This window comes from Microtus pennsylvanicus, chromosome 16 (genome assembly GCF_037038515.1).
Source record: "Microtus pennsylvanicus isolate mMicPen1 chromosome 16, mMicPen1.hap1, whole genome shotgun sequence".
NCBI lineage: Eukaryota > Metazoa > Chordata > Mammalia > Rodentia > Cricetidae > Microtus > Microtus pennsylvanicus.
In genome coordinates this window covers 4626399-4638629 of record NC_134594.1, presented here as the reverse complement: position 1 = coordinate 4638629, position 12231 = coordinate 4626399, and the positions used below count along the sequence as shown (strand labels likewise).

Sequence of the window (12231 nt, the reverse complement as noted above, 5' to 3'; positions counted from 1 at the left end):
TCATTTTACCTGTGTGCGTGGTTCAGGGCCAGGTCGGGTTTCCTCATCCGCAGGTAGCATGTGACAAGCTTGGTCTCGATGAAACTGGCCACGCTCGCTATGTCTTCGGCATGCGCGTCAAACGGCTTCCCCAGAGCGGCCCCTTTGCTGCAGAGCTGCAAAAGCAAACACTGTAAGTTGTCGTTCTGCTGCCGCAGTGCTAGCTTTTCAATAAGCAAGATGTGCACACGTACAAATAATTTTCAGAACTATGTAGAATCTTAATATTTTGATTGTAAGTTAAGTGATTCCTGTTCATTATTGTGCAAGTATAATAAAAATGTCATATTTTACTGTGAAATTTTACCTATAAAATATTTTAAAGGTGTGATAGATATTGAAGAGTGCCATTTGCAAAAAAATGTCTGTTTTAAAATAAAAGCATACAATAAGCAAAGATATGAGGAGAAAACTTGGCATAAATTATATTAAATACCAGTGCTTTTATGAAAACCCAACGGAGCAATAATCCAGCTCACATCAAGTTTGATTTAATATAATAAGGGGTATCGGAAGTAAACTCCTAGGAGCCATTAACATGATCGGTGATTAATTTGAGTCTGAATCAGATTCTCTAGGATGTTACTGAAAGAAAAGTGAAAAATTTATTAGGATTTATTGGCAGAAGCCACGGTATCTGAGAAACATGGCAAGAATATGGAATTCTTAATAAAAATTCCAGGAAGTCGGTGGTTTCTGGGCAACATAGACAAACTGTAGGAAGAAAATAATTAATATTTTGGGTGAACTACAAACATTAACAAGGTGTCAGTAGCATGACAGTTGGTCGGCACTTCTTCCCTTCCAGAGTTCTCTAACGCTATTGCCAGGGAGGCTTATGGGGTGGGGGAAACCACACCTTCTGCCCAACAACTCCATTCAGAATACACTCTTCTTGGCGTGTTCATGTTGGGAGAAGCACTCTCACTGGAGATAACAATGGACACAGTCTTGTGTCGGGCTTGCTATTAAAAATGCAGCTTTGTTGACAGTAGCCATCTTTTGTTCTAAAGTATTTTGCCTTTTCGGTTTTATCTCAAACTAGAAGCCCTGTATATCCCTCTCTTATTTATAGATCTCAGCTTTGAATCTTTGGACAGGAGTGAGTTCAGAAACCAAGAAAGTAGAAAGGCCAGGGATAGCAGGAGTAGGAACCCTAACAGGATTGAAAAATGGGGTGAGGGACTCTTACTAGGGAAGAGAGGAGAGGGATGATGTGGAGGGAGTGGGAGCAAGGAAGGATAAATAACACCAAGGAGGTTTGCAAAAGCCATAGGAAATATATCATTTTGTTTCCTCAAAAATACATATAAAATATACATATGTAAGTCTATGTGTATACATGTGCATACAGTTTAAATTATTTAAATTATGCTAAGAGGGTGATATTGTTTTCCCACAAGTGCCATAGACTAACAAAAAACCCTGCACCACACCTCCCTTCCAGTCATTGGTCAGGGAACCCAAGAGACTTCCAAAAGAATGCAGGCTAATGCTGTTGCCCTCGGTTGCTTCCCTAAACTTGAAGGTAAGACCACAAGGCTGAAGACGACATACACTTTAGACATAGGGCTGGAAAGAATCAAGCTGGGACTGACCTGGAAACTTCTCTCAGAGGACCAGCTTTCATTGTATTTGGAGGTTCTATGGAAGCTGCCAAGGGAGCAAAGCAATTTATAATACTATCCATCTGTGAAGTTCGTGAACCACAAAAAATGACCAGCCAAAAAAGACAAACTCAAGGGGGGCAATAATCCTGATACATATTTGAGATAATAAAAGCTACGTCACTGGGCTCAAACTGCATTCAAAAGGAAGAAATTTGTCAACAGAGACTGCACATTCATTTCCTGGCCACCCAGACCAAAATAATCACATAAAAACTATATTAATAACAACACTGTTTGACTGATGGCTCAGGCATATTTCTGGCTCACTCTTACATCTTAAATTAACCTGTTTCTATTAATCTATGTACCACCACAAGATTGTGGCCTACTAGTAAGGTTCTGGCATCTTTCTCTGTTGGCAGCTATATGGTATCTCCCTGGTTCTGCCTTCTTTCTCCCAGCATTCAGTTTAGTTTCCTTGCCTAGCTCTGTTCTGCCCTGCCATAGGCCAAAGCAACTTCTTTATTAACCAATGGTAATAAAACATATTCACAGCATACAGGGGGGAATCCCACATCAGAAATTCATGCTTGGTACTCTAAGTCTAGCCTACTACCAAGCATGTGAGGTCATGGAACCTAGTAGAGAACCTACAGCAGTCACTTTCTCAAACAGAATAAGTGTTAAGTACAGACATGCCGAGCTCAGACCCTTATTAAGGAAGCTTCTGTGTACAGCAGAGATCTCCTCAGAAATGCACAACTGGCCAAAATGCAGAGGTCAGCTGACCATGCACAACCCCAGCTGATGCACCTACATCAAAATCTGTACATGTAAGGTCAGGGAACAGTCGGGAAGATGGGACAACGACATTTTAAGAGCTAGAGGAGCAGGGCATCTACTATACGATAGTGTACGATAGGGAAGCTACATGGAAACAAGACCACCTTGGTGACACCTCCTGCTGATATGCCAACACAGACCGGGGAAATGGGACAAGGTGCACTCTAGATGAAGGACTGTAGGCAATAAATGGCTGCAGAGAGAAAGAGATTCTTCTGCAGGAAGGAGACCCCATATGGTTATCCATTCCCAAATGGTCAGCTGTAAAATATATACATATGAACCACAGTAAATGGAACTAGTATGGTAGACACACATGCACATATGTACATGTATGTGCATGTGTGTGTAGCAATAAAATTTTTAAAAGATAATTAATTTGAGAGGGAATAGACAGAGCATGGGAGGAATTGAAATGAGGGGAGAGAGGTAGACATATAAATAGAGTAATATTATTACAGGTGTAAAATTATTAAAAAAAACAAATAAAACCAAAATAAGTTATTTGGAAAAGAATGTAGAATACAGATATTTCATATTCCTACTTCACATTGCTAGTTAACTGCTACTCTGTCTTGGTTTACAGATTTGTATTGTTTTAAAACTCTTTACCATTGTGAAAGGTAGAGCATGCATATTCATCCCGTAGATAATGTTTCCTGAGCATCTATTACTACGTGCCCGGCCAGCTTTGCTGCATTCACATTTAGATATGAATCAATTAGGCATTTTTCATCAAGTTTGAATAATTGTAGTTCTGTATACATTTCTGTTTCTTGCCTATTTCTTTCTTTTACTCTTTTTCCTTTTTAATAGACATTGAAGTACAGGAATTATTACATCTTTTTGAACAGCAACTATATATATGGGCCCAAACAGGAGTTTTACCTCTAAACTACCTTTCACAAAAGTGTCAAATTTCATTCCTATCTTGGTAAGTGATCTCAGAAAACACTTTAAAAAACCATTTCAATTACTTTGAAGACAAAAGAAACCAGAGTATGTGTAGGGGATACCATGGAATGAGCTCAGCCAGTGCTCCCCAAAGTCTGATTTCAGAACTGTGATGGTAAGCAGATTTTAAAATGGAATTGTAGAAAATGTGACCTTTTAGACATGTCATCTGACACAGCTTTCCTCTCCTCTATCAGTCTGAACTTACAGGGTCTAGAAACAACTAAACAGAATTTTCCAGAAAAAAATCAATTGTATGGCCTAACTGTGAATGCAAAACAAACGGGGATGAAAATGTTACTATAATTCATGTGGTATTAAAGTTGTAAACTTTTTATCTCTTAAATAAAATCAGAATTTTTACTCATTGTAAATTCTTAAGAGAAAAACAAACCAATTGTTGTCTGTGTTCTTCACCTCGTTGTGCGTGGACAGACTTTTGCTGTCAAGCGCATCCTGATGAATAGATGTGTAGGTCCCGCAGAGAAGGGTCTGGGAGTAGTCCATTAGGACACTTAGATCCCTCATGACAAGAGGGGTCGACCTCCAGACTTCTTATATTAAAGACTGTCTAAAAATACCGAGAGATAGTGAAGAATAAACACTCAGCCTTCTGATGTCTGCTATAGTCTCCACGTTCATGACACTCAAGGACAGAAAAGCAATAAAAATGACCATTCATAACACACAAACGAGACCACTTCATGAAACCAAACTCTAAGACAGCAGTGAAAGACAAGATAATTTGTCAGCTCAGATTAAAACAAGGAAACAGCCAGCTTCTGGGTAGGTTCTGTGCACATTTGTGATAATCTTACTCTATCAATCAAGCAATGCAGTGTTGAGAACTTTATTGATTTTTATCAAAGATTGCTGAGCTGCTATTTTCAAAGCAGTGCATTGTGGAAATCAGCTCGGAATAAGGTGACATGTTCTGTGCTAAAGTGGAGAGTAACGTTGGAGGTCAGTATGGAAAGAAGACTGTCAATCGCGATTTTAATGACACTCTGCATAGTTTATGGAACTTTAACATGTCCATGTGGGCATTTTCACAGACTGAGTGGTTAAGTCTCCTGAGGACGGAGGACTTTCATGTGGTATCTGTCAGTCTGATGAAGGAGAGCCACTGGGCCCTGCTATATTTGCTGAAAAATATTTTCTTCAAATATTTAGCATAATAAGACATGGAGTTATAGAAATAAAATGCATTAAATTATAGAATTCTAATTTCAGTAAAAATATTTTGAATTAGGAAAAATAATATTAAGCATTAATTTTTGGTTAAGAAGGAACCCCAGATCATTCTCAAGAAAACAGAAGGAAAAATTACAATATTTAAAGGAATAATGCACTAAAACCTTTTATAGAAAGAGCTGTTTTGTTAAGAGGAGATTTCAGTAGCCAATTAGAATCAAACTCAAATTTCAAGAAGAAGATATATACCATACAAAATTATTTGTTCATTTTCTAGAAATAGTAAAGTGATTGTACTCTGACATTAGAAGACACTTTTCCTAATGTTGCTCATGTTTCCTCTAAGTAATAAATGACCAACCTATCTTTAGATATCATGGACAAACAAATTCTAAGGTTCATTATTAGATATTTTTAAAAAGCCCAATAGTAACAGATATGCTGTCTCGTTCCCAAAATGATCACCACACGTTTTCCTTCATAGACCATCACTGGCAAGATTTTTATGGTTAATATGTTAGCTTTATCAAACTGTTAACAATGAGTGGTAACATATTTTATTCCAGGGCCATACTTTTTAGAAATCTCTGAAGATTTGTGAGAGGATTGTAAGTCTTGAAGAATAAAATGTTGGTTTGAGTGTAAAATGTCTTCCCAGGTCCCCAGGCTTGAGCACTTTCAGCCCGGCAAGAGCTGCCATTCTGGGAGAAGGTTTAGGAGTTGACTGGGGTTGAATGTATGGGTTCTATCCTGGTCCTATGCTGACCTCAATTCTCTGTTTCCTGATTTCCCTAGATGAGACACATATCAACTACACATTCCCATGGTCATCAAATGGCCATGCCCAGCCCAGTATGCAAACTGTACTTTTTCAAATCATACACATATACCAAATTTTGGTCATTCATACACACACACACACACACACACACACACACACACACACACACACACACAGAATTTGAGGTGTGGGAAAGACAGTTACTTTGAAAGGATATACACATGCCTCAGGAACACATGAAGATATTTCTGGAAGCAGAGAAATGTGGATAAGGATGAGTGGATTACTCTTGCATATCTACAGAGTGGTATTAAACAGTGGCTGTGTGGTGGTTTGGATGAAATGTCCTGCGTAAGCCTCGACATATGGACACCTGGGTCTAGTTGCCTCAGTTTGAAGAAGAAGATGTGGCCTTGCTGGGGAAAGTGTGTCTCTGAGGCTGGACTTGAGGTTTCAAAAACCATTCCCAGTTAGTTCTGTCTGTTTCCTGATGTAGGTGGGTCTTCTTTCTATATGTTGGTTTCATTGGTTAATTAATAAAGAAACTGCTTGGCCTGATAAGTCAGAACATAGGTGGGTGGAGTAGAATGTAGGCTAGAATCCTTCCCGGTAAGCTACCACCTCATGGTGCTACACACATTAATAGAAATGGGTTAATCAAGATGTGAGAGTTATCCAGTAAGAGGCTAGAGCTAATGGGCCAGGCAGTGTTTAAAAAAAAATACCGTTTCCATGTAATTATTTCGGAGCATAAGCTAGCCAGGTGGCCGGGAGCTGGGCAGCAGGAAAGCAGGCCCACTGCTCCTTCCGCAGTTTCCTGTTTGTTGGTTGGAGAGGGAACTCACAGCTCTTGGCTCCCTCCAGCCACCATGCCTGCCACTTGCTGTTCCTACCATTTTGGATCCTAATCCTCTGGAACCATAAGCCCCAATATAACCTTGTAAGTTGCCTAGGTGTTTTATCACAGAAACAGAAAAATAACCAGCACAGATAATATCTAAAGAGATGTTGCACACACTACCCCAGTAGTGAAGGCATGTGGGGCTGATATGTCCTCTCAAATGGCCAGGAAACAAAACTCAAGAGCAAACTTTGTTCTGATGCCTAGGTTGATCAACTCATCTTCAGATGAGAAAACTGAGTTCTGGTGAGTTCTACTCTACAGAGCCTACATCAGCCCCAGCAAATTAGGTGGGAGATAACCCCAAACATCTGTACTACAATTTGTGCATCTAACGCTGTGAATTTCCAGTCTGTAATGAGATAGGGAGACAGAAGAGGGAAACATTTCTAGAAATCCAGCAGTCTTTCAAAATCTCAAATCTCATCCATATCTCAAACCTCAAACCTCCTCCAAGGACACACATCCTATCGTTCCCAAACAGTTCAACAAACTGGGGCCCAAGTATTCACTATATAAACCTAGAGGGCCATGCCCATTCAAACCACTGCAATGATTTATTTTGAGTTATAGCTACTGCATCTTGGTCTGTGGCTTATGCTTTTTGAGGCAGATGGAAAGTACCCATCTTCTTCACGGCTTGGGAACACTGTGAAATAAGTCAATGAAAACACTCCGAGTTCGGTTCCTTCCACCTTCTCTCCACCACTTAACTATTATTCTGCCAGGCATTTTGGAGTTTTGCTCCCATTTTTGTTAATGTTTATTTTCCCACAAAATCATTAGTTTCATCTAGACCATAAAATCTGTCATTACAGTGGAGAACACTGTTATTCTAAGAACATCTTAAAACCTGTGCTCCAAGGTGACCCCCTTTTGATCAGTCTTAGTACTTGTGCAATTCTATTGGCTCTGCCGATTTCTTAGCCAGAATTGCCAGAAATTGGATTATTATATTTTGTTTTCTTTAAGAACAACATGCTCAAATAAATCTGTGAATTTTCCTCTTTCCAACTCATTTTTTTGACTTTATTTCTCCCTCTTGATTTCCTTTTCAGTGGTTGTTTGTTTGCTAATGTCTTTCAATAGTTAATTCGTTTATTTCAGTTTTTCTTATGCATAACTTTGTAGTATGCATCTGTGATTTCTCAGAAAAATTATAGCTTTTATTTTCATGTCTCTTATGAGAGCTAGTTAAGAAAGAGTAGGCTTATTATTTTTCAAAACTTTGCCATCTGCTTTCTTTATTTTCTTTGCAAGAGTGGGCCTTTGCATGGATTATCTGCTTGGTTCGTTTACATCCTGTCTTTTATGTTCATATTAATTTTTATTAATTCCCATAAGCCTGGGATTTTTGCATGTTTTGCTTTTATATTTCTTTTTGAAATAAGGTCTTTGTGTGTAACTCCAAGCTGGCTTTGAACTTATAATCATTTTTCTTGGCCTCCTAAGGACTGGATTACAAGCAGGCACCAGACTACACCTGGGTAGCTCTGCCCATGTGACAGCTTTTAGAAACATGCTGATGTTAGTAATTTCACAGAATTTGGTGTTGGGGGCTTTGGTTATAGGGGACAAAGAAAGGTCTGTGTGAGAACAAAGACAACCTAGAAGAAACCCAATGAAGATGGAGACATGGGAAACCCAACATTGAATATCAAAATGTGCTTTCTCATACCAAACTGTGGAAGACAGAAGCTACAGGATAGCCCAATCAGTACAGTGCTGGAGGATAGCCCAGTCAGCACAGTGCTGGAGGATAGCCCAATCAGTACAGTGCTGGAGGATAGCCCAGTCAGTACAGTGCTGGAGGATAGCCCAGTCAGTACAGTGCTGGATAGCCCAGTGAGTACAGTGCTGGAGGATAGCCCAATCAGTACAATGCTGGAGGATAGCCCAATCAGCACAGTGCTGGAGGATAGCCCAGTCAGCACAGTGCTGGATAGCCCAGTGAGTACAGTGCTGGAGGATAGCCCAATCAGTACAATGCTGGAGGATAGCCCAATCAGCACAGTGCTGGAGGATAGCCCAGTCAGCACAGTGCTGGATAGCCCAGTGAGTACAGTGCTGGAGGATAGCCCAATCAGTACAATGCTGGAGGATAGCCCAATCAGCACAGTGCTGGAGGATAGCCCAGTCAGTACAGTGCTGGAGGATAGCCCAGTGAGTACAGTGCTGGAGGATAGCCCAATCAGCACAATGCTGGAGGATAGCCCAATCAGCACAGTGCTGGAGGATAGCCCAGTCAGCACAGTGCTGGAGGATAGCCCAGACAGGAGAACCAGAGTTTGATCCCTGGAATCCACAATTAAGGCAGGCCCAGCACATTTGTAATTACAGTACTTGGGAGACAGAGACAGGAGAATTCCTAAAAATTGCAGGACAGCCACCCTAGCCTATATGGTGTGTCATAAGCCAGTGAGAAACTTTGTTTCAAGAAAAGGTGTGCAGTTTCTGATAAGTGACAGCCGGGGTTGATCTCTGACTGCCGTAGGCATGTATAGTATTATGAACACATACCTGAACACATTTGCACACACCTACATAAACGCCACAAAATTATAAAATATTCTTTCATCAGCAAATAGTCCTTTGATTATTTGGAATGAGTAGTTGAGATAATAGAATTGTAGGAAATAATGAAAATTATAAAAATTAAAGATTAAATTGCAGAATAAATTCTAGACTAAGAAACAAGAAGCCAGAAGAATCTATATTATGTTAAATAAAATTAAAAATGTACAGGACATTTTCTAAAATGTGAAAGATATTAAAGATTCCATTAGTAATGAACTCTAACAAATTCTGAGACTTAGTCACATGTTAATTGCATTTAAAATCTTGGTGACTCTAAGAAGTACATAAGGTAGATATTATTGCCCCATTTTCCAGGTATTAAAAATTGTACCAAATCATCTGGTAATCTGCTCAGTTATTAACAGAAGCTGGGATTTATGCTTAGATGAGAATTCTGTTTCTTCTCTAAGACTCGGTGGCTTAACTTGCTCGTCTGCCTTTTCATCCTCTGGCTCTTCTGCTGGAAACTCGGTAGACCTTCTCTTCCCAGAGACTGGTGATTTTCTTCTGCACATAAGTCTTCTGGATGCCGCTAGAGCTAATGTTTCTATCTCCTAGTAACATGCATGGAATTCTGTCAAAGACCTGCCTTGTGTCAGAGGAAATAAATCTGGGCAAACTGCTCCAACAGAGTGGGCTGTTGTGCAGCTCACTCCGTGCCATTACACCTGAAATATGTCCTGTAACATGTTCCCCTTACCCTTGAGAATAGGAAAGGAGCAAACAGAAAAACTAGCAAATGCAAGATGAACTTCAGCCTGCAGGACTCACTGCTCTTCTTCCAACTCTTCTTGTTCTATCAACATGGCAGCTCAACTCAGGGAGCAGCTCTGCCGGGTCGTTTCTGCCCTGGACATAATTAACGAGACTTCACATTTATGCATAGAAGGAGAACAGCTTTGTGGTATAAAATAGCATTAAACATACCAGAAATGACTTTTCAAGAGGAGGGGGTTCTGTCTGTTGGTGTTCTGATTGCAAAAGGCAAAAGAACCTCTTAAGTCTCTGAAGTAGGTAAGCAAAGGGCTTAGCGAAGGCTTACTTGTTTGTGTGCTATTGGGAACGGAACCCAGGCCCACATGCACGCTTAAGGAAGTCTGCCGCATTCCATTCGCGTCAATTGTTTTCCCTTTGGGCTTTAAAATAAAATTCCAGCTGGTGCCTGTAGCGCTGCAGCTATTGTACTTCTCGCTTTCTTCAGGCTCTTTTCCTGGGCTAATGGATGTTCATGGAGGAGAATTAGGCACAACAATTTTGCCTCCATCCTCCAAATTTCTTGATGGGATTTTTGAAATTCCTTGTTAGACACCAGTGCCTTACCTTAGGGATTAGGGCTTTTCCACTCCGGTGGTGGTACCCGGGGTGGTGACGGAGATGTCTTTTCTGCTCCCTGAGGGAAGGGAGAGCATCTCCACCGTGAAGAATAACGCCGGGTGGTGCCACGTTTTCATGGTTATTCATGGGGAGGAGGGACGAGTCAGGAGCTCATCACATGGAACTTCCCACGGCACACATTGATCTACTCAAGTTTCTCCCCAGGAGAGACACTTTGGTTTGCAAGGCTAAGAGAAGTGAAGAATTATGTTCACACATCACTGGACTTTAAAAGACCACCGGGGTTTCCGGAGCCTTGCTTTTCAGCCAAGTAGGCCATGGTGTGACCTCTATTAAATTTATGGGAAATAAGGCTACTCCCTGGGTGACAAGCTGTTGAATGACAGTTGGAAGTAATTAATCATTTGTACTCCTATTTATTAAAATAGCTGTGCCACAGCCTTGATCTTTTTTTCTTCCTAGTTGTCCCTAAAGTTGAGGTGTGGCCACCGAGGGCTCACTGCACTGTGTTTCCCCTTGGTGGGACCAGCCAGTAATTTGTGTATGCACTGGAGCACGCAGATGACATACATTAACCTTCGGGACTTTTTAAAGGGACACCCCAAAATGCTAGTTACACTATGGGTAAGGCAGATAAAATGTGGAAGGAGTGAGATGAATGAATACAATAAATCTTATCTTGTCCCCTGCATTTTAACCCAGAAAGCTAGACCTTTAAAATGGATATAATGTTAACAGGTTTGCTTATTTTAAGGCGGTTGTCCATATTGTCAGGGAAATATATTATCCCAGGCAGACTCAGCTCTCGTGCAGCAGGTCCAACCCAGCACTTATGAAGAGCCATGTATTTGGCATTGGAATAACCCTTCACAAACAGTATCCCAATAAAAACAACACTTTGGAAATGGTTTCTTATTACATATTATTACTCCCAATTTTCCAATGAGGAACTGGGACCAAGAGAAGGTATTAAGTCATCAGTGTGGGGTGGAGCTGCAGTTCAAATCTGTGTTTGCCGCTCACCTCAGTCTTGTATGTGATCCTGCCCCTCAGCTGGTTGCTAGTTATAAAGGAACACCTTCCTATTTATGTCCACTTTTACCATCCGTCCTTTTTTCCTCTATCATCTGTCACTGTTTATCTACATCTCCTTGTCTCTGACTCTGTCTCTCTGTCTTTTTCCTCCTCTATCTCCTTACTAGGTTACCATTAAGAAGATAGAACTGTGTGGGAGGAAAGGTAGGAAAACTCATAGGTCAACACCTATTGGACAAACAGATAAGACACTTTTGCATATATTAATCACTCTATTATTAACCCACCTATATTATAGAGGAAGTAGTGTTGGTTAATTCCAGCAGCACAGAAGGTTAGACCATGTGGAGGTAGAGAAAGTGATCACATGACACAGCATTACAGAAGGTTAGACCGTGTAGAAGTAGAGACAATGAGCATGTGACGCCAACAGCACAGAAGGTTAGGCCATGTGGAAGTAGAGAGAATGTCCATGGGATGCCAGAAGTACAGAAGGTTAGACCGTAAGAAAGTAGATAAAATGACCACATGATGCTAGCAGCACAGAAGGTTAGACAACATTGAAGTAGAGACAATGACTACATGAATCCAGAAGCACAGGTTAGACCATGCAGAAGTAGGGACAATGAGCATGAGATGCCAGTAGCACAGAAGGTTAGACCATGTAGAAGTAGAGATAATGACTACATGAATCCAGAAGCACAGGTTAGACCATGCAGACGTAGGGACAATGAGCATGAGAAGCCAGTAGCACAGAAGGTTAGACCATGTAGAAGTAGAGATAATGACTACATGAATCCAGAAGCACAGGTTAGACCATGTAGAAGTAGGGACAATGAGCATGAGATGCCAGTAGCACAGAAGGTTAGACCATGTAGAAGTAGAGATAATGACTACATGAATCCAGAAGCACAGGTTAGACCATGCAGACGTAGGGACAATGAGCATGAGATGCCAGTAGC

At 40.7% G+C, this 12231-nt stretch overlaps 1 protein-coding gene across 1 annotated transcript in view; it reads right to left on the bottom strand.

Annotated features, from left to right (window-relative positions):
* Nucleotides 1–12231, bottom strand: part of Spata16 (spermatogenesis associated 16) — a 243106-nt gene that overhangs the window by 184248 nt on the left and 46627 nt on the right. Inside the window, exon 2 of the mRNA XM_075950646.1 lies at nt 10–155. Within this exon, the coding sequence (XP_075806761.1) occupies nt 10–155 (146 nt within the window). The remainder of the gene's footprint in view (nt 1–9; nt 156–12231) is intronic.